General features: G+C 40.9%; 1 protein-coding gene across 2 annotated transcripts in view; it reads right to left on the bottom strand.

Annotated features, from left to right (window-relative positions):
- The window catches only part of TPC1 (two-pore channel 1), a 208,311-nt gene extending 188,627 nt beyond the window's left edge, over positions 1-19,684 (bottom strand). The window contains exons 1-4 of one of the 2 annotated variants that reach the window (XM_087683337.1): positions 19,353-19,683; positions 19,084-19,260; positions 18,667-18,947; positions 8,571-8,714 (exon numbers count right to left, since the gene is read on the bottom strand). In XM_087683337.1, the coding sequence (XP_087539463.1) occupies positions 8,571-8,714; positions 18,667-18,813 (291 nt within the window). In that variant the 5' untranslated portion in view covers positions 18,814-18,947; positions 19,084-19,260; positions 19,353-19,683. Of the gene's footprint in view, positions 1-8,570; positions 8,715-18,666; positions 18,948-19,083; positions 19,261-19,352 lie in introns of both variants that reach the window. The other variant, XM_087683338.1, reaches the window with a different exon arrangement.
- Positions 19,685-27,822: the final 8,138 nt, after the last annotated feature.

Raw genomic sequence — 27,822 nt, 5'->3', positions numbered from 1 at the left:
AGTGCAATTATCTTCAGAGCTTTGGCTTTGCTGTATCAGCTGGATTCACTTAGCATGATTCAATGATTCATCATTCTTCTTCTTTTGTGTTTTTTGAGTTTCTCTTTTCTCTCAATGTTTGTCATATAGACTCTGTGTTTCTCCCGCAAACCCTACTGTCTCTTTAGTTTGCTTTCATAATAGTCATATTTTGACAAAACCTATAAATCTTGGGTGACCATGTCCTAAATAGTAGAGAAGTAGGCCAAGGCTGAAGAGTGACCCCCTCTAAACCTAAAGGAACAAGATCCCTCTCTCAAGTCCCCTTTAAGTCCCCCTCTAAAAGAGAGAGAAAATCTGAAAGATCATGAATCACAACCTCCGATGTGTCTGACAAAAGAAAGAATGACCACCAATAGTGCCAAAGAATCCACTTGAGGCTGCAATGGAACAATGGCTAGACAGAACCTAGAGGTGTCCTCCCAAAACTAACTAGATAAGGGATGGGAGGAAGGGATTGCATGGATCCATGCAAAAACAGAGGGAAGGGTATCACAAATGATCTCCTCGATGCCCTCATTGGACTCAATGTCCCTGGAGTCATACACATAGGAATGTGCAACTGCAATGGAGCCACTAGTGTTGGACAATAGCCTCTCTCTTGACGGAGCGGACTATGAAGCTGAAGGTGGTGGTGAACAACCATTGTTTCTTGATGGATCAAATTGCAAAGCTGAGGCTCATGGAAGCCACCAAACCTAAAAGTAGGAGGGGGAAACTGCTATACCTTGTTGCATTGGTCTCAAAGAGGGCTTATCGCCTCATGAGGTCTTGGAGCCTCCTTTTGATCACAAGGGGTTAGTGCATGTCATATGCAGCGTATTGCCTTGAGCATAGAACTTCAATAGCCAATGCAAAACGAGCTCTCTCACCTAGAACAATGAGGTGGCACAAGGAGTTCCTAGGGATGGTATTCTAGTAGCATAGGGAGCAAAGGTGGGTGACTGCTGTCTTTGCTCGAATGAGCATTCTTACCACAGTAGGTGTACCTAGTGGTTCGTGCTTCCACCTTTGGAAGAGAAGCCATAGCACCAATATATCAAACTTGTAAAGGGAGCATGCAAGGGAGAAAAAGATAATGGTATCTTCCTAATGACGTAGTGGAATAAAGAAAAATCTGGAGAAGCACTTCCCGTAACCCTTTATTCACCTTCACTTACAAACACTAAGTGCATACAACAAACATTGTGACAAAGAACTCAAAAACACAAAAGAAGAATGGAGTAATGAATCATGCTCAATAAATCATGTTGAATGTTGATACAATGAAGTGAGAGCTGCAAGGTTTTGCATCTCTAGGACCGGTACTAAGGTAAGCAAAGTTAAGTCAATGATACCAATCAGAGCTTGGAGATGTGCACTGTCCAAGCTAATCAAACAGTAGTGCGGTCATAGAAAACACCAAATGATGAAGAACAATAGTAGAGGGAACAAAACATGGTCCTCAAAAGCTATCGTGAAGAAGATGCTAAAATTTCTCCAAAATGATGACTACTATTGAGGCGAATCCTAGGCAACCAACTAGAGGAGAAAATCCAAAGACAGCACTGGGCCAAGCGTCCTAACAACCAAATGCGGGTATTAGATGGTAGCCGACTATTTTAGAAGATGTTAGGTGAGCTGGGTTGAGCTGGGTGGCTGTTGGGGAGCAATAGAAGCTGAAAAAACACGTCTGTGAACTTGAAGACCTACGCAAGTGGCTGAGACCTATGACGGTGGCCTGAGCGCTACTAGGCAGCACTTGCCTAGTTGCTTCTTGGCTGAGCTAGTAAATGTCCGGCTCAAGGGAGCACAGACGGGTGGTGTTGGCAGCTATATAGACAACAGCTCAATCTTCAACACCTATTCTCTTCCTCGCATAGAGCACGAGGAGGCTGGTGGCAGCAAGACCTCAAGCGGAGCTGCACTGGCTAGTGATGGCTGAACGGAACCCGCATGGGAGCTTCTCTGATAACAAATGTGAGAAAATGCACTAGCTATGTAGAAGAGAGAAACCAGAGAAAATGATAGTGAGTGAGCCGAAGTAAGAAGGTGGACGTCACTCTACGACACACTACTCTCCCCTTGGGCACATTGTATACTCTTACGTTCATTTACAACATTCATTCACTTCAGAGTTGTGTTCTTTCTATCCCTTCTTTTGTTTGTGTTTGAGTTTTGAGTTTTGCATTTAGGGTCTGAGTTTTGCTTTCTGTGTCTGTGTTTGTCTTGTTGTGCTTCTGTCGTGGTCGTATACTCTATGTTTTCTCAGTGCAAACCCTAGCAATACCTCCACACCCTTCTTCACATTTGCAGCTTGGCTCTTGCTCCATCACTTGGCCTCACTCCTTTGTCACAAAGGTTGCTAGGCTAGGACCTGCATTTTTGTAGCTTCGCTCAGCCTCTATCATCTGGCATCATCATTATCTACCTGGCGCCAGTATTTGGGCTACTCTCCTTTGAAAACTCCGACACTCTGGGATTTGTGTTTTGTTGCCCAAGTTACTCCTAGGCATCAGAGGACTGCAGTTCGCTTCCTTGACAGATGGTGATCATCTTCCACATCTCCGACGGCATCAGAGAACTGCGGTGTGCTCCCTTGACAGTTGTCTTTCACCTTCTAGTGATTACTTTGATAGCCCATTGCCCAGAGGATTGCATTTTGCTCCCCTCACTGTGTAGATTTTCCACAGGTGCTACTGCCTGATTCAAACAGGACACTGCAGATATCTTTTGAGCTTCAGCTCCGCTATGTCAGCTTTTCTTCTCATAGCATGATTCAGTGCATCATCACTATGTTCTTCTTGTGTTTCTGAGTTTCTCTTCTCTCTTAGTGTTTGTTGTACACACTTTGTGTTTCTCCCCGCAAACCCCACTATCTCTCTGCACCGTCACATATTTTGATATGGTATCAGAGCATACATGTTATTTTGACAACTAGGGACTAGAGTAAGTTAGCCTAACTCTAGTTACTTGTTGGAAGGTTGGACATTACGGCCGCATGAGGACCCCATGGTGGAGGGATAGGGACACGTGGAGCAGAGGATGGAAATCCCTGCATAGGAGTGACCCATGGAAAGTGTGACGATGCACCATAGGTAGAGAAAGGAAATCCCTGCATCTGAGAGGTCATGGGATGTGTGTAGCTGAGGGTAGTAAGGGGGATGCCCATCACAGCTGTCCCAATAGGAAAAGATGTACCTACATGAGGAAAGGTAGAGGAAACTGTGTTAGGGGATGCCTATAACAAAGTCCCACAGTGTGACCATCCAGATCCTACACACCAAAAGGCAAAATAGGAGAGGGTTTTGATTCGAACGACTCAAAAGGGTTGTACGAACCTGACACAGGGCTTGGCAAAGATGATGAAGATGGATCGCCAATCATCCCAAATGTCGTATTTCCTCCATGATCAAAAAGGTGGCCAGCCTCACCAACCGGTCCGCAAGGAGTAGCAAAACTGGAAGAAGCGATGTCTTCCGGTCCATACTTGTTGCGTAGGTACTCCTCAAACTCCTCCTCTGTGAGGTTAATGAAATCTAGAATATCTAGCATGGGTGTAAACATAGAGGGTGATGGTGAGGGTGAATATGGAGTATCATCTTCCTCACTGAGTCCATAATGCCTCCTTAGGGCCTCTAGTGATGGAGAAGCTTGATAAGACATCATGGGGTCACGAGAAGAAGGAATCTATGACATTATGATTCGGTTACGAGTTGTATTGTGTGCCTTGTGCAAAGACTAGCACTCTACAATATCCACAGGATACTCTTTATAAGAGCACCAGCTCTGATACCATGTAAAGAAGAATGTGGAGGCACTGCTAGGATTTGCATTGAGGAAACATAGAGTGTATCCACGACAGAAGCACAACGAGACAAACACAGACACAGAAAGCAAAACTCAAACCCTAAACGCAAAACTCAAAACTCAAAAACAAACAGTGGTAATTCTACAACATCTTGCTGTCATCGACCTCACCATGTTCCTTTTCCTATATTTCACTACTGAAATACATCCTCGCAATGGTTGTTTTTATAGGAGATACCTATGTAATATGTTGTTGTTCATATATTGACATGAAAAGAAGAACAAACAAAATCTAAGACCCAATAAATTGGGCAACTCAAAAGAAGATATACATTGCCTCTCCAATCATGGCAGGTACTTGACTCCTTAGGTAACACGTCGAGAAACCCTTGGTCCAATGCCTTGGTTTTTGGGGTGGGACCTCTTGGGTACAAAAGAGAGTTTAGAAATAGCTCTTGCTCCATCTTGGGACCTTTTTGAGGTTGAGAGGGGGTGTTGAGGTACTAAAATTAAGGTATGCACTAATAAAAAATTATTGTGCAATAGTGCTTAATTTATTCTCCTTAAAACAACACCAAAAAGCAATTAAATGCCAATTACCAAAACTAATAAGGGCTTTAAATTTTTAACAATAAGACAAATGCCCAAAAAACCTCTACAAATAGAGCATGTCGTGAGCATCCTCATCAATCCCGAATCATTTATCATCAAACCTTCAGTATACAACCATCAATCATCTCCATTGCTGCCCATACCCCATTCAGAGCTGCTGCCACCCTACTTTTCAGTTGCTGCCAACATCCATTGACTGCTGCCTTGCCTCGAGGATATCACCATTGACTAGAAACCATCATTCTGCTGCCAGCCATCCCATCGCCATCATCAAAAAGCTACACCTTCTACTCACTGTACTTGCATTCTCACCAGATCAGGCTGAATTTTATGCATACGACAGGCTGCCAGCTGAATCGCTCAATGGCCATCGTCTGCCACACGTGGAGCTGCTGTTTTTTCGCATGATACCTGCATTTTGCTGCGTGGAGACATCAATGACATCTTGGCTTATTCATGGGATTGTATTTCACTCCCTCTATTGCTGCGGCCTGCCCACATCATAATCAGCCTCCATGGCCTGCTGCTGTTGTATTTTGGGATCCATAATGAGTACGACACACTCTTGAAGCTATTCTCAGCATCTACAACACTATTCTCAGCTCACTTCATCCCCAAGCCTCAAGGCACTGAGATTTGAGTCACCCGTTGTATCATATACATTCATTCATTATCTATTAGCATTCTACAAATTTTGTTCCACTGTTGTCTACTTTTTGTGTTTCTCTTTGTGTGCCCTAGCACTTCTTTACACTTGGAACGACACTCCTCATCCACATGATCTCTGCTGTCAATGAATGCAATATATATTCTTTTTAGAGATGTTCCACCAAATTGGTCCACTGTCTTTGGTTCTCTTTGAATGTCACCCTTTTTAGGACTTGCCTTTCACTTTTATGAGTTCTTGCCACCTCCAGGTTTTCTGTTTATTGAATTGGACACTAGAGCACCCTCAAAGAAGCAATCATTTTGTGAGCTTGTTCATGAAGCCACATGTAACACGACAGCTGGCATTCAAACTCATAGAAAGTTGGCAATCGTAGGAACAAAATAATTTGCTGCATAAAATGAAAATAGATAGGTGGAAGCTTGTTTAAGAATAATGTGACCGGATCTTCATGTGACTTGAGTAATCCAATGATGGACACTTGGTAAGCAAATGTATATATATTCAGCCATCTTGACTTTCAGACCATCCCCTTCCTTAATGGAGAACTCTCGGAGCTCATGATCGAGATTGATGTCGGGTTTGATCTCTTGTCACACAGCAGTCGATCAAACGACTCCATCAATCAAACACTGCAGGAAAGTATTGTAGGTGTGAATGAAACTCGGATAGTACCCTTACATTAACTTGACATTCAGTGTGGCATTGTGAGCCTTTCATTGATGGACAAGATCAGTGTTGGCAAGTCAAGGATCAGGCATAGCCTCTAGATCAACAACTAGGTCCCAAAGACCTTTGAACTTATCCCTAGGAGGGGGGATGGGGGCACTAAAAGCACGAGATGGGTACCCCTACATCACAATGGCCCAAGAAGTGTAGATATATGCACCATGAGATGAAGATCCTTGTGTGTAAGTGGCCCAATGTAAAGTCCTAGGGGACAAAAGAGGGATACCCAAAACAATCCCACTAAGGTAGACAAGTGTACTTAATTGAGGATAGATGGAAGGCATGGTGTGCATAGTTGACATTTCCAACAACGTAAAATCAGGGTGCAGAATAGCATTCACCTAAGGAGAAAGGGTTAAACCTAAAGAGGTTGAATACCTAGGGAAGACAGATCTAAATTAGTATGGGGGAACACAAAAGAGCCTGGACTTGAGACACAAGATCCTAAACCTACAATGTTAGACAAAGATGAGATAGGACCTAAAGAGGAAAATGCAACAGTATAGTGTGATTATAAGTGCAGTGTGATTATAAGCTGCTAAAAGCATGAGAAAAAGAACCTAAATGTGCATTTGATGAGGAGGGGTAGAAGGGATTTGTGAATGAGTAGCACCAATAACATGCTCAAATGAAACAAAGGGTAAAGTAGCAAGTGGACCTATATGCATGCTTTCACTTATACAGGTCCTTTTTTTGCATTTACATACTGGAACCGCTCTTATACTTTGGACTAACTTACAATTGTTTCCTACATAACAAAAGGAGCAATAAAGAGGGGTTTTGGCTCATATAAATCGAGTGCATTATACAAACCCGAAACCTGTGAGAGAGGACGGCAGGATCGAAGCTCAGCACAGAAAAAAATAGATTGTAGAGAGTGAAGCACGACACCCAATGCTATAGATTGAAAGAGTGTAAACTAAAAGTACAAGGTACAACCCTTAAACCTTAGGGTTGTAGGGGGGTGTTCACACCTAAACACGGTAAGTGCCCGTAAGTGTGTGTCATAAGCACATACGAAATAATACCATAAGTTTGGGGAAAAAACCTCTCCTACCGAGAGTAAAAAGTGCCCCAGTGTCCTACCGATCACCGACACTCCCATGTGAGCGTAGGCGTAAGTGAGGCGTGAATGAAATACCCAATAAAACCGGGCTTGGCCAAGACAAAGATGACGGATCACTAACCATCTCAAAACTAGCATGTCTTTCCTAAACTAAGAGGTTACCATCCTTGCTAGCTAAATGTCGGGATTCATGTGCACCTCCTACCATCATGTCTGCAAGAGTATAGAGAGAAGATTGAGGAGTGTACTTTGGTCCACCCTCTCCGGGAGTATTCTGTGAACTCCACATCCATCATCTACTCAACATCTAATAGACTTGAAGAAGAGGGAGATAATGTATTTTCCTCCTTAGTGAGAATAATGCTTCCTCAAGGTCTCCAATGAAGAAGAGGTCTAACCAGATCCTATAGCCTCCCAATACGAAAGTATCTAAGATTTTACGAGTTAGTTACTATGAGTGGCTAAGGCAAACCAAGGTTTTCATGATAGCCATGCAAGATACTCTTTATAAGAACACCATCTCTAACACCACGTGCAGATATGCTAGGGTTTGCAAAGAAAACGCTAAGAGTGTATGAACACAACTAGCATATAGTGAACTCAATCAAGAATGCAAAACGCAAAAGGAGAAGAAGAATTTAATGAATGAATGAATGCAGTAGTGAAATTGATGAAAGGAAGACGTATAGATGATGCATGCACAAGGAGCCAAGGCTGTCCAACAGCCATGGTCTCTCATGGGAGCAAGCCAAGGGAGAGTGCCGGCGAAAAGTCATCCTCTGTGAATGGATCCCGAGTGCAGAAAACCACCAATGCCAAAGTAGATATCTGATGTAGAGGGCTGAAGACACCAAGGAAGCTGGCTGGATATCAAAACAGCAATGTATTGCCTGGCGACAAACTGTCAAAGGTAAGGATGAAGACAACTGCTGTCAAGTGCTGGAGGATGCACAAAATGCAGGAGGGCAACAGCTCTAGAGTGTACAACACAGCCACCTAGAAGGAGAGAGAAAGGAATAGGGACTACAAGAGTGACCTAGTGGTAGCCCTACATTACAATGCAGCTGCCTGGGAGAGCTGACAGCTGGATGGCACCACTTGTAGGCTGGCAGCAGTAGAGGAGAATGAGATGGTGCCACCAGCAGCAGGGGTGGCAGCAGCAGAGGCTGGAAGCAGCTCTCAGGACAGAGTGGCAGCTCCAAGGGGTGGGCAACAACCCAAGGAGAGAGGGATAGCAGCCGGTGACAAAGGGTAACAATGAACGTGATGATGATGAGAGTGATGGAGGGCTGGCACAATGTGAGAATGAAGTATAGATATGGATGCCCACAACATGTCCTTATATGGGGGGGGGGGGGGGGGGGGGGGGGTTTGTGCATTTTTCCTGAGGTGGTTTGTGCATTTTTCCTACTGCCAAGATACAATGACTTTTTCATAAATAATTCTTTTTTGGGGCCATTTTGTGGAGTTAAATTAGGCCCAAATGCATGATAATGTTGTGTGAATTGAGGCCTATAATTTTAGTTTCTCAATAGGAGATAAATAAATTTAAAATTTTAATCATCTAGAATGCATCTTGAGTAGCATTAATGACCACGCATATCACATATTTTCTTCCGTATGAACATTTTTGATAATCGACTTAAGGAAAGCAGCATATATACATACCTCAAAAAAATTTAGAAGGATCAAAACCGTGAGATTTAAGGACCAAAGGATGCTCAACCTCATGTCAATAAAATATAAACGCACTGCTTGTTCAAAATTCGGCAATTCAAGTACTTCTGCTGATAAGCCAACGTCATCCTCAGCCTGCAAAAGATAGCAAAATCCAAACTTCTAAGGGGAGCCTTTTTCCAGATAACCTAAGAAACCTAACTAGAGCCACAAAATGGTGTTGAACATTGAGAATATGTAACATACACAGCATTACACTATACACTGATCATAAAATAAATCAAAGTGTCTCAAGAGAAAAACAACAAAGGTTGAGCATAACATAATGCAGTATGGTTAGTAGAAAGATTGACAAGACAAAAAAATTAGTATTGAAAGTTCTTCAAGGGGCCAAATAACTATAAAACCAGAGAAGACAAGAAGCTTTGTGAGAAAAAATACAAGAAGACAAATATAAAAGCTCACTACCCAAATACACAGAGATAAATGTGCATTGAGAGAACAATCAAACTACCATAGCATCTAACTCAGTGGTTGTCCCATCTTCCTTGGCAGCCTCTTTGAGCCATAACTTTGTTATTTGTTGTGCACTCAGAGCGATCTGCCATAATCAGGAACTTTGTGTTCATGCTTGCATGAAGCACATTGAGGTCCACTACTACTATTCAAGAGCGGATCTTGGATCAAGAGATGGAAATGGAGTATTGTCCTACAATGGACAATGTGATAGGCATCCTTACGAAGGCTCTTCCATTTCCTTTGCTTTTTCCTCATTTGTGCTTCTTGGGAGTTCAGGCACACCTAGGATCAAAGAGGGGGTGTTAGCAATCGTGGTCATGCCTTGGTTGAGAAGCCCTAATTGAGTCAACGAGGGACATTAGGAGCTAGGAGCCCACCCATGTTTTTGTTCCCTTTACATTTTTCTAGGCTTTTTAGGTTGTGTGTCCATTTATAGCTAGTTTATTGGTTGATCCACAATCCATCAGTCTCCACGACTTTATTCTATCTCCCACTTTTAGTTTCCCACATTCTAGAGCCCTCATTGTGGTTACACATTGTAGCGCGTGCAAGACTCTTGTATTCAGCCTTCACCATCAGTCTGAGTTCTTCATCACCTTTGTCTTGCTTTTCAATGTTCCTATTTTCTATTCGTCTGTTCCGTCTTCCGCTATGAATCTAATAGGCATTGCACCAAGGAGCCCAAGAAGTATGCAAGGCACGCTATCCAACTACAATGGAAAGGTAGATTATCCAGCTACCACAGGGCAAACAAACTCTTTTAGCTCTCAACATTCTCAATAGTGGAGCACTTACTAGGCACTTCTGTCTCACAAAGAAACTGATTTTGGGACAATTTTGTCATGAGAAACCTCAAAAACAATGAAATGGTTCAAGAGGTCAAACCTAGATGCCCTATATGAGACTGATCCGTAATATTGGGAAAAAATCATTTCTACCATTTTTAGGTTTAGTGGGCTAAAGTCTAAAAATGGACCTTCAATGGGTCCAAAATTTGTTTGCCTCGAATTATGACATTGCCAAGGTCAATGCACATTGGTAGATCAATTATGGCATCATATTAAGCTTCTATTGGCGTACAATATAATCATGAGGAGCACATAAAGCTTCTACAGGTAATGTTAGATACACTCCCAAAATATAAGCTCTATGCCAAGAATAACAATCCAACTTCTTCCAAAAGAAATTTGAGTATTAGGCTATATGGCCTCAGAAGATGGGGTTGCAATTGATCCAGCTAAAATCAAAGACGTCCTAGAATATTCACCACCTCAAACAATGAGGGCATTCTGAGGGTTTCTAGGGCTAACGGAATAGTACTGTATTTTTATCAAGGATTATCCCTTGAGTGTGGCACCCTTAACTGAATTATTGAAGAAGCAAGTTCAAATCATAGCAAATTTGTCTCCCAATTTGGAGAATCTTTGTGTAATTTAAATAAATACCAGAAGAAGCAACAAGCTTGGAACCAACCAGGATCATCTTCTTGGACAGGAGCATTCTAGCTCCCACAAACAAGTTCAGATCACTTGGAAATTTCAGCAAATCCCAATTTTGAGAATCCTTGTGTAATACAAAGAAATACCAAAAACAGCACCAAGCTTGGGGCCAATTAGTATCGTCTTCTTGACCACAAGCATTCTAGCTCCCACTGTGAGAGTTTTTTAAGGTGCTAAAATTTATTGCTTTGCTGTAATTTGAATGTGCATAAGTAGGGTACACTGCCCTCTGGGTTGTCAAACGCTAGTTTCATGGTTCCATTGCTGGGACATCACCTTCTCCTCTAAGCAGGCGAGCTTGTGGACATTCAAGGTGTAGAGTTGAAACGGAAGCAGATAGAGAAAGAGCGCTGAGAGCAGGCACATTAATCGAGGAGCTCAATGACTCAGAACTGAACAGTGTTTGACAATGATAGAGTGAGAGTAAGTCGACGGATAGGTGTGTACCATTGTGGTACACACAAAGAATAAAAGAATGTATTAATACTTAGGGTACGGTACACTTACACCCACTAGGGTGAGTTCACGTGTATGAAGTAATATATACACGAGAGAGCGCGTAAAGGGCCTTTACACCCAACAACCTCCCACTTAAAGGTCCTAAGCGAACCTTTAACCAACTCCCACAAGTCTAATACAATGCTCATGTTGAGCCTTTGCAAGACTTTTAGTGAGAGCATCTGCAGGGTTATCTTGTGATTTGATCTTAGTCAGGGTGACTAGACCATCATCCAGAACCTGTCTGATAAAATGATACCGAACATCAATATGTTTGGTACGTGCATGAAACATGGCATTTTTAGCCAGGCATACAACGCTCTAACTATCAAATCTAAGTACAGATGTTTTGGTGGGCAGCCCAAAATCCTTGACCAAATGACCAAGCCAAACTTCTTCTTTTGAAGCTTCAGTGGGCTGAAATATATTCAGCCTCAGTGGTAGAGAGTGCTACTATTTTTTGCAATCTAGAGCACCAAGAAACCGCCCCACCCGATAAGGTAAAGATATACTTGCTAGTAGACTTGCGAGTATCCAAGTCACCTGCCATGTCTGCATCACAATACCCCTGCAGATCTAACGTACCCTTGCTATAGCAAATATATTTTCTTTGTGTGCCCTTAAGGTACCGTAAGATACATTGCACTGCCTCCCAATGTGCTTTGCTAGGATTTGACATGAACCTACTTACAACTCCCACTGCATAAGCAATGTCAAGTCTAGTGGCAACCATAGCATACATGAGGGAACCACAAGCTGAAGCATAAGGAACACTTTTCATAGTACTGGCTGCCTTATCATCTTTTGGGCAGTCTGCTTTGCTAAGCTTAAGATAAGGAGGAAAAGGTACCACAAGAGGCTTAGCATCAGCCAATAGAAAACGATCAAGTACTTTGCTAATGTACTTTTCTTGTGAGAGAAATAAGAGTTGTTGCTCTCTATCTCGTATTACACGCATGCCCAAAATATGTTCAGCTGCACCCAAATCCTTCATAAAAAAGGCAAAATTCAGCTACCTTTTCAATGCATTAATCTGGCTTTTATGCTTACCAACAATAAGCATATCATCCACATAAAGCACAAGTATAATAAGGCTTCTATCATCATTCTTCTTAATATATAAGCAGTAATCTGCACTACTTTTAAATCCATGTGAGAGCATGAAGGCATCAAACTTTTTATACCATTGTCTAGGAGCTTGTTTCAAACCATACAAGCTTCTCTTAAGCTTACATATCAAATGCTCCTTTCCATGTATAACAAAGCCTTCGGGCTGTTTCATGTACAGCTCTTCTTCCAGATCACCATGCAGAAATGCAATTCTAACATCTATTTGATCAAGTTTAAGATCCATAGATGCTACAATGGCAAATAACACTCGAAGAGTGGTCATTTCGACAACAGGAAAAAACACTTCTTGAAAATCAATGCCCTCCTTTTGTGTATAGTCCTTAGCCACAAGTCTTGCTTTGTATTTGGGCTTGCCATCCACACATTTGATTTTATAGACCCATTTGTTAGGAATGGCTTTCCTATCTTTGGGCAATATAACCAAATCCCAAGTATCATTCTAATACAATGACTTAATTTCTTCCTGCATAGCTAGCTCCCACTTTTTCTTTAACTCACATGATAAAGCCTCTTTTTCTTTAACTCACATGATGAAGTCATTCTAATACAATGACTTCATTTCTTCCTGTATAGCTAGCTCCTACTTTTTCTTTAACTCACATGATAAAGCCTCTTTATACGTAAGAGGCTCACCTTCATCTATGAGCAAAATGCAGTCCAAAGAAAATCAAATCTTTCTATAGGTCTTCTGACACGTGTAGACCTTACCCAATGATCTATGTTATCAGGTAATGGATCCACATCCAAGGGAATGTCAATGACCTCATTGTTTGGCTGTTGAACTGCATGTTCAGGTTGCTATAATACAATTTCAGGCTGCTGTAATTCATTTTCAGCATGCTAATTTTGGTGCTCAAGCTGATGTTCAACATCCCCTTGCTGCTAGCTCAATAATGATATGCTAATTGTCATAATCAACATCAAAATGAGCTGAATTTTCAGTGGCTGATGGCTGCTCAAGTAACTGATCATGTTGAAATTTAACTTTCTTTGTGTTTGAGTCATTAGATGTGACATTTTTCAGCAGCTTTGACTCATTAAATATCACATCCCGGCTGCGTAGCACCTTTTTTATGCTTAGAACCCAAACTCGATAGCCCATTTCACCTTCATCTCCATAACCCATGAAGATGCCTCTATGAGATTTCATGTCAAGTTTGGTTCTGCTATCAACAGGTACATGTACATAGCATTCGCAGCCAAAGACTCTTAAGTGGTCATATAAAGCAGGTTTGCCAGACCAAACCTCTTCAAGAATGCCACTTTCAAGTGCACGATGTGAAGATCGGTTGCAAATATGCACCACGGTTTTAAGTGCCTCTTCCCAAAACGATTAGGAGAGATTAGCAGTGGACAGCATGCACCGAATCTTCTCACATAACGTGCGATTCATTTGCTCAGCCACACCATTAGATGATGGATTGTAAGGAGCTATAAGCTCTCGTTTAATCCCATTGTCATCACAAAACTTATTGAATTCTTTAGACACATACTCTCCCCCATTATCTCTTCTTATGCATTTTAACTTTAAGCCTTTTTGAGTATTAACCAATGCATAAAACCTTTTAAAAGCATCCAATGCCTCACTTTTCTACTTAAGCAAGTAGACCCATAGCTTCCTAGAATGGTCATCAATGAAAGACACAAAATAACAGAAACCACTATGAGTTTTTATTGGCATGGTGCAAACATCGAAAATCCAAGATACATGCCTTCCTAGAGGCTCCATGAGAGTATGGACTCTTTACATGTTTACCAAAAACACAATCATCACAAAAGTCAAGCTTTGAGCTTTTCACATCAACTCTTCCAAGTGAAGAGAGTGCTTGCAAACCCTTTTGGCTCATATGTCCAAGACGCTTGTGCCATAACTCCATGTGTGACTGTACTTCAGCAACTGCAATAAACTTTCCAGGAAGTGCCTTGCAGTAGAGATAATACAGAGTCCCCTTTTTACCAACTCTAGTGACTAGCATAGATCCTTTCTGTATTTTCCACATACCACCACCAAAAGTAGTGAAGTAACCTTTGTTGTCTAGCTGCCCAACAGAAAGCGAGCTCTTCTTGATGCTAGGAACATACCTAACATCATGAAGAATCAATTCCTGACAATTTTCTAGAGCCAGGTGTATGGTGCCCATCCCTTCAATATCATATGCACGATTGTTGCCAAGGTAGACTTTTCCAAGGTTACCTTCTGCATAAGTAAAAAAACACTCCAGAGATGGAGTTACATGAAAAGAAGCACCGCTGTCAAGAATCCACGATTATGACAAACCATCATGAGCTGACAACAAAGCATCTATCACATCTGTTTTAGTGATATACATGTCTTCCACTGTCATAGCAAGCGGATCTGAAAATGCAACCAGTAAATCAACATCTTTATCATCTTCTATTTCCTCAATAACAACACTAGATACCACATTTGCTTTTTCTCTCTCTTTAGGGATAGAGCTGTCATCCTTGTCATTCTTTTTGCCTTTTGCATTAGCCTGCTTCTTACATTCTTGCTCCTTTTTAAAGTACCTGCAATCGGGCTTTTTATGCCCTTTGCGAACACATTGATAGCAAGTTACGTCTTGCTATTTTTCCTTGCTCTTGCTGGGATTTTTGTTTTTATTTGCAACATTATATCTTTTTTCAGTTCTTCCTCTTACATTATAGGCTGATCCACTGTTTTCCCCACTTGCCTTGCGTCTAATCTCTTCATTCAGAATAGAACCACGCACACCATCAAATGTCAAGTTGGGGTTATTGCTCAATGACACAACCAATGCTTCCCATGAATCGAGCAAGGTCATGAGCAAGAAGATAGCCCTCAATTTAGGATCAAAAGCTAGCAAACCTGCATCCTGTAACTGACTCAAAATGCCAATGAAAGCATTCAAATGCTCTGAGGCAAGTTTGGACTCATCAAGCTTCAAGTTGACCAACTTCCACATGAGATATACCTGATTGACAGGAGTTGTATTCTCGTAAGTAGCCTTGAGTTTCTCCGAAACTACATAGGCGATATCAAGCCCCTTTATATCAACCAAGATATCATCTGTGACGGCCATTTTAGTGTAAGTAATGGCCTTTTTATTCATTTTAGCCCAACCCTCATCTGACAAAGCAACAGGCTTATGTTCTTCTAAACCATCATCACAATCCTTTAGAAAGAGTATACCCTGCATACGATCTTTCCAAAGATCAAAAGCATTGCTGTTGAATTTACGAATCTCAAACAGATTTTTTGTGTCAGATGTAGATGCACTACCAGCCATCCTCAGCAATACACAACTGCAATAAAGGGCTGAATGCTTTCAGCCAATAGCAAGGTTGTTGAATTGTAACAGCAAGTACACACTCTTGTACTTCCAGGGTGTCCAAGAAGCAGATGTTTAGCTACAAATTTCAGTCTCAAGTACTGATTACAGCATATGCACGAATCAAATCTAATACATTTGCATTAAGGATAGCTCCCACTTTAGTAATACATCACCAAAATTTCCAAATGCAATGACCCAAATGCTGTATTTAACACTGTTTCACTGCATAATGAGTATTCAACAATACATGTACCAAGAGAAGCTGCCCTTTTTCAACATTTGAAGCATACAAAACTCTAAAAAATCCCACGCAAATTTCACTATCCAGTCTCAAAACGACTCAAAAATACATCACCAATGTGAAAAGCCCCAAAATTTCTGCAGTGATTTGCCAATTGGCTACCTAAAACCAGCTTATCTCTTGGCAAAAAGGTGGTGGAACCCTAAAATACACTGCTTTACAACGAGTTTCAGCAAGCAATAAATTCACAAAATAAATGAAAACTGAAATATTCAGCTCTACGACACTTCAGGCTACAATGCTCTCAAGAAAATTAACATGAGTGGCCCCAAAACATTGGTGCTCCTTGCAGTATTTCTTTTTACATTACAATTCCAAAAGACCTATTGTACAACTAAGAATTGATCAAGCCAATTCTCCAAAAACATTTGGAATAATAAGCTGTCCTTTGTGACCAACAACCACCAAGTTTAATTTGCCCCTTAACCCAATGTGCAACTAGGTACAAATTGGGACTTAAACACATGCATGCAAGTCTCCAACAACTAGCCGTATCAAACCCCAAATTGAGTCCGAAGTACTTGCATATAAGTCCCAAATAAACAACAACATCAAGCCATAAATTGCCCCTGTATTTTTGCATGCAAATCAGCACTCCTATAGATCCAGAATCTTCACCTATTTTGCCATCCACTAGCTGAATTTACATTAACAACCTTCCTGAATCGCTAAGGCACGCATGCACACATTCCAATGCCACCATGCAAACCCTAATCCTTGCTAGCTACACATTGAGATCAGAAAACTTGCAACCATAACACAATTAAGTTCACATCTCAGGCTCAAATCTTTGATTTTCTTTACCAGATGGCACATGCATTAAGATCAATTGAGAAAGAAGAGGTAGAAGAGAGAAAATTCTGCAAATTCAGCTCCAATTAATGACCAGTAGCAATTATCCTGAAATTGCCCCTTGATTACAAACACATCCAAGCACAAATTGGGTCTTCTCCTCTTGCATGCAAGCCACTTTGATTGTAAATGCGCAATCTTCTTCAGATCTATTGTTCTCTCTCAAATGTCCATCAAATCCTTACGTACATTGCTGATATTTAAAGCCATGCTTCTTGAGACAATTATGGAATCCTAATTTCTACAAAAATTTAGAGTCATAACAGTGCTTTAGGGCTCAGAAAACTCAAATCTGCTGAAAGAGAAAAAGATAAGCAGTCCATTAGAGAAAATCCTCCAACTTTTCCATGAGAGAGATGCTTGCACAGCAATCCCCCAGCTGTTCCAATCCCAAAATGTGCTATATATCAGGTCTTTTTGCTGTCCCTAATGGTTCAGCTGCTCTCTCTCAGCCCATCACACAATTCTCCACCCTGAGATCTGCCCCAAATAGCCAGAATTGGAGAAAAAGAGCCCAACATGGAAGATACACTTGCATGCACCCCAAACTTGAAATTTGGCAAAATTCCATTTTGTTCGAGACCTCCACATGTGAATTCAAGCAACATAGCCCTTTTCGCACTGTTGTCATTAAAATAACATTAAAAAATGCCCAACCTCGACTTTCAATTAAATCTCTAACCCCCATGACACCACGAGTCATTTCCAATGGGAAATTCAATGTCCTCAACTTCGGCACCCACTAGCACCCATCCACCACAACTTCTACCAATGTCTCCCTATTACCAAAGCTGGGATTATCTGTCACTGTGTTACACGTTTAACTTAACCTCACATGTGCACAACTTAAGGATCCCAACTTAAGTGTCCAATGAGCATTAAGTCAAAAATCCACATCCTTGTGACACCAACTTTCATACCTCCTATTTATGGCAGCCCCCATTCCACTATGTCAATTCTATTCATTCAACCAGCCCTCCTTTTTCTTTCTTGTCATCATACTCCTATCTTCGTCTAGCACCCTCACTAGGACTCTTTGTTGCATGTAGGGGCTGGTGGAGTCCAAACTTGTACCTTTAGTTTCAATTAGTTTTGTTCTTTCAATTCCACTATGTTCCCATTGTCACCGTCTTCTCTTCTCACTCCATGTTCTTGTTCTTTTCTGCTACGCACTCTCATGGCTTTGGGGGTGGTTCGTTATTCAAGGCTATGGCTAAAGTACACCTAGCAATGTTTGAATACATAATAATGAAGTTTGTTTTTGACCACCTGTGCAAAGTTTTCAAGCGAATCTTTGCAAGGCATTGGAGCAAAAAACACATAATGGCATGTATCATAACATTGGGATGTAGCCAGGTATGCAAACTTGTATGTTTGGTCAGTTGGGAGGTCCTGCAAGGCAAATTGGAATGCAATGCAGTGACCAGTAATGTAAACCTTGTTATGGTGTGGCAAATGCAAATGCAACTATGGAACCATCTAGGGCGCCATTTCTGCAGCAACACGTTATCTAACACATTTGGGCAAGGTTAAGGACTACAAAGGAGGGGCAGCGGCTGAAGGCTTTGACCTTCATACAGCAGCTTCATGCAACCTAGTCTGGGGGTAACTTCTTTGAATCTTCAAAAGTGCACAAGGCAGCCACTTATTGTGCATCACATGTAGGTTTTGGGTGACAAACATTGGTTCATTTGGCCTTTAGTTCAGTCCTGCTTGTGAAGGCAGAAGTTGGCGCAGTCCTTCCACTATATGGGAGTTTACCCAGCCATATGATACTTTTGTCCAAAGCATTCGTTCAGGTTTAGTCCACTTCAATGCAAAGGTTGGTGCAGTCCTCCTATTATATGGGAGTTTACCCAGCCACATCTCTCTCTCTCTCTCTCTCTCTCTCTATAAATTGGCGTATGAAAAATAGACCAAAATTCATGATTTTCAATGGAGGCCATGTACATGTGGGAACTGTGCAGCATTACCAGATCAATAAGGGCGGCAGCCTTGTGATATCTATCACCTGAGACGAAGGATCCAGAGGGTATATGGAGAACACTGGACAGGAGGGATGAGCTCTGAGAGATCTCCTGTTTATTACTGGTGGGATTGTCGATGAGTGGATCCTCCATTTTGATATGGATGAAGCAGGGCAGGACCCAAGCAAGCCTTCGCACAATGTGGCTTGAATATCCGAACCAGGAAAACCCAAAGGATCTACACTTAAGCTCTGAGCACTTGCATTTTCTTCGTCGTCTTTAGAGACCTGTCCCAATTATTGATCACAAAACCAGCTCAGGAATCAGAAGCTGAGGAAAGCCCAGTCGGCAGTATTTCTCTATAAATGAGAGAGACTCAGAGACCTTTTGTGGTCTCCATACATTTACTACCCCGGCTATTACCTCTTTAAAGACCTGTCTCAGTTGTTGATCACACAATCAGCTCAGGAGTCGGACATTGAGAGAGAAGACCAGCATGTGTTCTCAGTGATTTCTCGTAATTGAGAGAGACTCTCAAAAACCCTCTTGCGGCTTTCCATAGATTTACTGCTACCCCTGCTACGTCCTACCTCCCGGAGTCTGGATAGATTAATTTCTTTTATGTTTTTTGGGTGTTTTAAACACAGACTTTCATTTACATTGACATATTTCTGATAAAATCCACTTCATACGTGTAGAGCTTCTACGCAATTGCGAGAGACCCACGTCACCACGTGTCGTCTTCATAGATCTGCAACTACTCTGCTCTGCTCTTCGATTTTCCTCCTTGAGTATGTTCTATCTCCTTTATATTTGAAGATCAAATCCACAGTACATGTTTGACTATATCCGCTTCCAATATCTCGGTTCCGACTAATTATTCGTCTCGATTGACAGAGACATCAGGCCCATATTAATAGCTCTGGTACTAGGCTACTTATTTAGTATTGCAATTTGCTACTCCTCTTTCGTAATGTTAGATTTTGTTAAAATAATTGACAGATGGATGGACTACTGTCCTACTGTCTCTCTGGATACATTTATTACAATTACAAATACAAATTTACAATACTACCCACATATTCTGTAGTATGTACTACTATCCCACTCTTTCGCTTGATACATTTATTACAAATTTACAATGCTACCCATATTTTCTTTTTATATTTCTGATGAACGTCAGCTCACAATTTCCCAATTCGGCGAAGACCCACTTCACTCAACGAATTGTTAGCATCGTTTCATCTTTGAGCGAGAGCTCCGGCCTCCTCCTATTTGTTTTCTTTTACTTGCTCTTGTTGGTTTATTTAAGCTCGTTGGTTGGCAGATGAATGGTGGGTTCGTGGGCCTCTCGTGGGTGGCAACCGTCACTTGCACCCATGTTCTCCTACGACACACGTTTCCCAGACCACCGACGCAGCTAGTCTCTACCAACAAGTGTATATTGAGCCTCGATAGTATCTTTCAAACAAGTGAAATTTGACGATCCACGCCACGCTTAGGTCCATTCAACCTGGTAGGGTCAAGTTAGAGAGAGTGTCGCTAAGGAACTTGACTTGTGGTCCTAGAAAAATAGGACTCTAGCAAGTGAAGCTAGTGTGCTTCAGCAAGTTCTACTCTCTCTCTCTCTCTCTCTCTCTTTTGAAAATGATTTTTTCACTATATGCACCCCTGAACTTCTAACCTAGATTGTAAGGTCCGCACAAGTCTTCACCTAGGCATGGCCACATTATTTTTGGGTAAAAGCCCCTCTGCACTTAGTATATGAACTTAGGTTTCATCTGACAACTAAGTTTTTTGAAGTGCCTTTCATTTATCTAGACTAAGCTTCCTCCTATCTAGAAATTTAGGTATGTTATTTATAGCAATAGTGCAAATTGGCAATATGCTCTTCAACAAGATGTGCCATTTGATAGATGGAAATTCTTTTACTTATTTTCATGGGCAAAATAACCAAAAGCAAGCATGAGATCCATCAATTTTGGGCCTTGCACATGGTATAAAAAAAACCTCGTGCGAATGGGGGAGTTGAACTTCAAACTCCTCACAAAGGGAAACTTGGTGGTGTCATGGGAGTACCCCCTTTGATACAATGCACACATCACAGGGAAACAAGGCACCAGTAAGCATATTTGTGGAATATTCTTGGCTTTTTACAAACTCTTCCATCGCATAGCTATCTAATGGAAATAGTGTCGCAAATGGCTACAAACATCGTTGAGCTTAACCTTGAACTTGTGATTGCTTAGAAAATAAAATGAATAGCATGCTCAACAATGGAACATAGCTAGCATATGCACATTCCTTAAATTTTTTGTTATGCATAGTTGCCTTTTACCTTACGATGGTCGATGACTCGGTTCATCATGTGCACATTATATTAAGGAGTACCCATTATTCTACCAATTTGAACAACTTTGCACTCAAGTGTTGGTGGATCCTTGCTCTATCACACCTTCTCTCTCCCCCTCATATGCTTATAATGAGTTTAGACGCATGCCACTTTTTATCATTGACTAGACAATTGGCATTATACATGCATTCTCACAAGAAGATTTTGTGATTCTTCATTATGGAAAACTCCCCATGTTATTCCCTTGTAGTAGTGCCATGTGAGAAAACTCCATATTATTCACATGCACTAATGTCAATATCATGAATCTCACATGTTATCCCATGTAGTATTGCTGACATCATGAGCTCTGGTAGGATGCAAAGGAGCCACCTTATACCTAGAATGTATGTGGTTTTGTGATGGGGATCAAAACATTAGGGTTGTGTAGAAATCCATGCTATTCCCATGTAGCAAAATCAACATTCAAACACGATCAAAGGCACTATCAAAGCTCCTAGAGTTTATAAGATGGGGGATTCATACAAGGAGAAATGTTAAAACTTGTTATGTGTACATCAATAGGGTACACCTGAGCATTGCCTCGCATGCAAACATCAAAGCCATGATGTGTCCATCCAGTTTAGTTATCATTAAGTGTGCAAAGTATTTACAAAGGAGCAAACCAAAGAATTGCCATGTACTAACAAATTTAGCTAGTGTGATATAAATCAATTGCACTATGGAAAGCAACATGGTCAAAATTACAACAATGTGCACTTACGAACACTATTAATGTATATAAATAGATAATATGTAGGGATAAACAATATAAGGGGTAAAAAAACATGGGTTCATGCTTTAAATCAATCCAAAATAGCTTTGAATAACTAATTGAATTGTCCAATGTTACCAATTATAGACTTACACTATCTATTAGACAAGTTTGTTGTTGTTAGTCATCACTAATTATGGAGGTGACTCAGCCAATGGAGCTAATGGAACTTCAAAAGGTGATAGTGGAGGACAGGAGGCATGCACGTAATCTAATGCTCAATGATGGGGAGGGATCCACAAGCCCAAGTGTGCAGGTGTACTTCTATGGGTAGAGGTAGAGGACAAAGCTCTCTCTCTCTCTCTCTCTCTCTCTCTCTCTCTCTCTCTCTCTCCAAGAGAGTATGGCATTGAACAATCATCTCGTTGTTCCCCATGTTGATGATGCTAAAACAAATAATGGTGAGGCTAAGGTTGAACATGCATTTGATGAATATAATGCCAAACATATGTAATATAATGGATGGTGTGGGACATTGATGTCAATCTTGGTCATCTCTCCTCTCCCTTGTGATAGATACTTCTTGCAAGTTACAAATTGTACCTCACTGAATAGCAATTGTTGTTGCAAATCTTTGTTCTAGTTATCCATAATAGCTTTAGCATATAGCAAACCTACCTTTCTATGCTAAGGGTTAGCCCCGAGCCTTCTCATGTGGCTTAACCCCCTTTTAACTTAATTCATAAACGTCCTATATGGTATACACAAACAAATAGACCAGAATTTTATATATTTTCAGCTACTAATCAGCATCAAAACCCCTCTTCTGCCCTACCGTTTAGGTTTTGCATTGTTGATAGGTATAAAGAGCGGGTTTTTTGTGTGTTTCTCTTATAAAAAGCAATAAAAATGGACTTTAACAAGAATACATAGCTGAACTGAGGCCACGTATTAGTTACACTGACAATACCCACATATCCGCACACCTATACACTGCAGGTGGTGGGCGCCAATCACTGTCACTTCATTCTTTATTCTTTCAGTGATATTTGAATAAAGGAAAGACCGGTCACACATTGTGATTGTTGGAGTTCCCACATTGTGCACCTCTTTCTCTCTTGCTCTTGCTCCTTCCACCATAGCTCTTGCTTCCACTCTGTGCTTCCACTTCAGAGCTCACTTCCTTCAACTAGTATCAGAGCCATTGCACCAGTATTGAGGAGAAAAGCTTCAGCTCACAAATTCAGAGCTCACTTCCTTCAACTAGTATCAAACCCATTGCACCGGTATTGAGGAGCTCAACCCGACATTGCTTCAGCTTGTGGAGAAAAGCTTCAGCTCACAAATTCAATGATAGCCATGGATTCTTCACCCTGAGGTATGCATTGAGCTCTACCTTCTCCCTGACTTCTTTCTACTATCAGGGATAGCTGAGGCTTACCCCAAGGCTTCCCTGGGACCTATTGAGCTTCCCCAAGCCTTCAACACCATTAGTAGAGCAACCCCCATTGTGATTTGCGCCTGGCTATCCTGCTCCTTCTCCAGCTTCATCCCACCTCCCATGTGGCCTTTGGCACTTGGGCAATCATCCTCGATACTCCCCGTGATTGGTTAATCGAGACTTGAAGCTCCTAACCTCCATGCCTTGCCGTTATAAACAGCAAACATATTGTTATACAGGTCTAAACAAAGTCTTCTTAGTTATTGGAGCTCGTATATGCTTCCCGAGATCTCTATATGCTTATGTATTGATGCCTGATACTTAGGGGATGACGTGGCATTGATGTGAGACACTGAGATGGCATTGGATTGATTTGAGCACTCTTTTGCTCAATTTTACAGAGGTTTTTAACTCTTGTAATAAGCAAGACTGAATGCTATTTCATCAATAAAAGCATATGCCTATTGCTCCCGAGTGCTTACCAATTATTCGGGATGATATACCGATACTTATGGTTCATGTTACATGCTTTGTTATGCTTCTGGATTGCTTTTGAGCTAAGATTGGAGCTTTGAATCTTGACATTGACTGTCATTCACTCTTATGTATGGTTATTTGATGCTCTAGTAAGAACTTTGCAAGATACTTTGGTCGGATGCTCCCAGATGTATGCTACTTGGATCTTGGATGTATGGATGCCTTCCACATGATGTTTTGAGCTTTGTTTGCTTGTCTCACATTCGACTTTCATTCCAATGGGAGTCACTTTTAGACATTTGGATATTACATTGAGCATTTGGTTACAGAGTTGAGCTTGAGGGCCTTACATTGAGACCATGGGACTTAGTGACATGCACATGCTCTTGTCATGATGTGTACGCAGTTGATGGATAGCGGGCTGATCTCACATTACTTTTGGGACGGCAACTATCTTTGTCGTGACGTTGTCAGAGATGTATGTATCTTGGTTGGTTATGTACTGAGCCTCTGTTACATTACTCAATCCATTGTGCCTCTAGTTGGTCTCTTATGTTACCACTGAGAACCACCCTATGCATGATGGTTATGCCTATGGGATGTATCTCAATCTAACACACTAATTCTTTGACAGTTCTCAGTGCCAGTCGCATATTCACTCAATGCTAGTTGGAGCTATTCCCTAGCAGTTGCAGTTTATCTTATATCAATGATTGCCCCTCTTTTGCGTTGATCTCTTGCTCATGTACTTTATCTTCAGCATGCTGTACTTGCAGTTTCTTGCACTGTTTATGCAAGCAGTCACCTTCATTTGACAATTATTTGCCTTGAGTTTATGAATAGCTCATTACTTGGTCAATATCTCTTTGTTTTCAACCTGATTTAGTAGTGGTTTTAGGGCTATCTACAGTAATTACAACAGCTTGCCTTGACAATTTGTGCACTTGTTTGCATTCATTATGGCTGGTGGCTCCACTGATAGTGCTATTTTTAATATTGAAAAGTTGGATGGCACCAACTACAGCTACTAAAAGGCCCAAATTTGGCAAGTTTTAGTGCAGAAAATGCAGGTTAGATCCTTGAAACATAAGGGTGTGAAGCCCAAACTTATTGATACAGATGATTGGGCTAAATTAGATGAGCTATCTAAGTCCACCATCATATTATCCCTCTCTAAGCGAGTGTTCTATAATGTTGTCTCCGATGGGTAGTCCACATGGGAATTATGGGAAAAGATTCACAAAGTTTATGACAAATAGAGCCCCACTTCTTCTCAGATGTATTGGTTGAAGCAACTCATGGACCTTCACATGGGATTGAATTCAAGGGCACTCTTCTTCTCTTGTTCCTCTTAGTTACATTGCCTGAATCATGGGATGCATTTTGTACTGCTATGTGTACCAACATACCTACTGATGGGTCATATTTGTGCAGGATGTAGAGGGTGCACTCTTGACTAAAGAGGTTAACAAAAAGAATGCCGATGCTTCTTGCATCTCTCATGCTTTGACAGTTAGAGGCAATAATGAAAGGGGTGGTAATGATCACCACAACAGAGACTCTCAGAAAGCAGTCTCGCTTTATGTCATGTTCGTCGATAATCTTGCAGTAAGTCCCGTGGTCATAAGTCCTCTTTGACTTGTCATTACTTGGGAAAGCAAGACATATTAGGCCACAATGCCATAAAATGCATGAAGACAAGGGCAAAGAAAATGGCAAGGATAAAGCACAGGACAAAAGTGATGATCGCATCATTGTCCCTAGCAAGTCCAGTGTTAAGATTGAAGAGATTAATATTGTATAGATTGATTTTGATGATGATTTCATACTTGCAGCTTCTTCTTTTGATACTTCATTGCTGATGAATGCTTTGTCAAGGTGTACTCAATGTTGATGGATAGATTCAAGGGCTTCTTTTCATGTGACACCTCATAGGGAGTGGTTTCACTCCTATCACAGTTTGACTGGATCTATCCATCTGGGTAACAACTTAGCATTGGGGATAGTTGGTATTGGTGACGTTGTTGCATGTTTACTCTTCATGATGTACGCCATGTATCGACTCTCAGGAAGAGCATTATCTCTGCTAGCACTTTGGATGATACAAGTTGTCTAGTTTCTTTTGATGATTTATCATGCAAGATTACCCGTGGATATCTTGTTATTGCATGTGGTGCTAAGTCTGATTGGTGCACATATTGGATGTCGTAAGCGCGCGTAGTGAGCGTCAGAAGGTTCCCAAGAACAAAAGAACTCTACTTTTTGCACACAAATCAATGTAGAAGACTTACACGACATGAACAAGAGACCAATTGGGTGCAATCTCTCCCCATGCCTTGTGTGAGCGCTCCACAAAGCATGTATTTTATGTATTAATCATCTTCAAGCTCAAATAATAGCCCAAATTACAAAATAGCACGCTTTTGGCTTTTGAGTTTGCTTTAGTACCAAATAGAAATAAAGCTAATGGGCGAGCGCCCAAGAAGTCAGGCATACCCAATACAATGTCCAAATACAAATATCTAAATCATGCGCCCATGCGCATACAAAAATAATAAATAAATATCCAACGCTTTAATAAATAGGCGTGACAAAATATAGGCGCCATGCCTAAGGTATGTGCCCATCAAAATATAGATGATAACTAGAATACACGCTATCCTCCAATGCTTTCCATCACCACTGCTGCTATCTCTACACATCAACTGAAGCATTCACAATTGTTAGTAAAATAATACAATTAAATCGACAAAAGTGAATACCTAGTAGTCTTCAGCTACATAAATAAATTAATTGGTTAGAAATCAATCCTAACCTTAATTTATCACGAGTGCGCACTCTAAACTCATAAACATTTATTAATTTAATATGTACTTTGTGGAATCACCCGCTATGGAATCACCCATGTACACATAAAATTAACAAAACGCCCAAAAAGGATAGGCGTCCCCATCAGCTCCTCGCACAAAGAATCCACTTTGTGTATGAGCCCCGATCCCGAAAAGGATAGGCGTCCCCATCAACTCCTCGCACAAAGAATCCACTTTGTGTATGAGCCCCGATAATAAAAGTTTACGGAATCCACCGTGCCTGGCATCATACACTCGGGGTGGGATAGCAATTGTCCTCCATTGCTATTAGCTCAATGTGGAGCTAACAGAGTGGGGAAAGCATTTAAGTCTCTAGCGTGCATCCATTGGGCTTCTTCAACAGGATGGTTTTTAAACTTGACCAAATATCTAGAATATCTACGGCCAGTTCCAGTGGTCATAAAGTCAGTATCTATAATAGCTTCAGGTTCAAGGATTTCAGTCTCTTCATCTAACAAAAGTGGGTTTTCATAAACAAGGTGTACATGTAATTGGCCTCTAAAGAGTCGTAATAAACTAATATGAAAAGTGTTGTGAATTTTCCAATGTGGTGGTAGTTCTAGTTTAAATGCATTGTCATTGATTTTGTGAATGATCTTGAATGGTCCATAGAATCTATGTGCTAATTTTACAACTGGGTATTTATCTACACTTTGTGATCTACGTTTTTCTATTCTTAACCAAACATAGTCATCAACTTTGAAATTCATGGCATTTCTTTTCTTATTGGCTTGTTTTGTATATGATTGCTGGGCTTTGGCAATCATATCTTTAATTTCATCAAAAATAGTAGCGTGCATGTTAGCAATATCATCAGCAGTCTAAAATTTATTTGATAAAGATGCAACAGGTGTAGGCAATCTATAACCATAAATAACTTCAAATGATGCTTTCTTTGTAGCTGTATGCAGTGTATTATTATATGCAAACTGAAGTAAATGTAGATGTGTATCCCATGTGTGTGGTTTTGAAATAGTGTAGGCACGTAAAATATCTAAAATAGTACTGTTAGTAGCTTCTGTTTGACCATTAGTTTCAAGATGAAATGCAGATGAAAAATCAATCTTTGTTCCTAAGTTAGCAAACAAAGTAATCCAAAAATTATTACAGAATCTAGAATCACGATCAGAAATAATAACTTTTGGTAAACCATGATTAGTAAAAACAGTTTTCAAAAAGAATTGAGCTGCTTGAGATGCAGTTAAAGTTTTCTTGCATGGAATGAAATATGCTTGTTTGCTAAACCTGTCTATAACAGTCCAAATCA

The sequence above is a fragment of the Lygodium microphyllum genome, chromosome 8, assembly GCF_053477565.2.
Source record: "Lygodium microphyllum isolate KBCC chromosome 8, Lygodium_microphyllum_v1.1.10, whole genome shotgun sequence".
Classification (NCBI taxonomy): Eukaryota; Viridiplantae; Streptophyta; class Polypodiopsida; order Schizaeales; family Lygodiaceae; genus Lygodium; species Lygodium microphyllum.
Note: the sequence above shows the minus strand (reverse complement) of the source record. Positions and strands in the feature narration are given on the sequence as shown.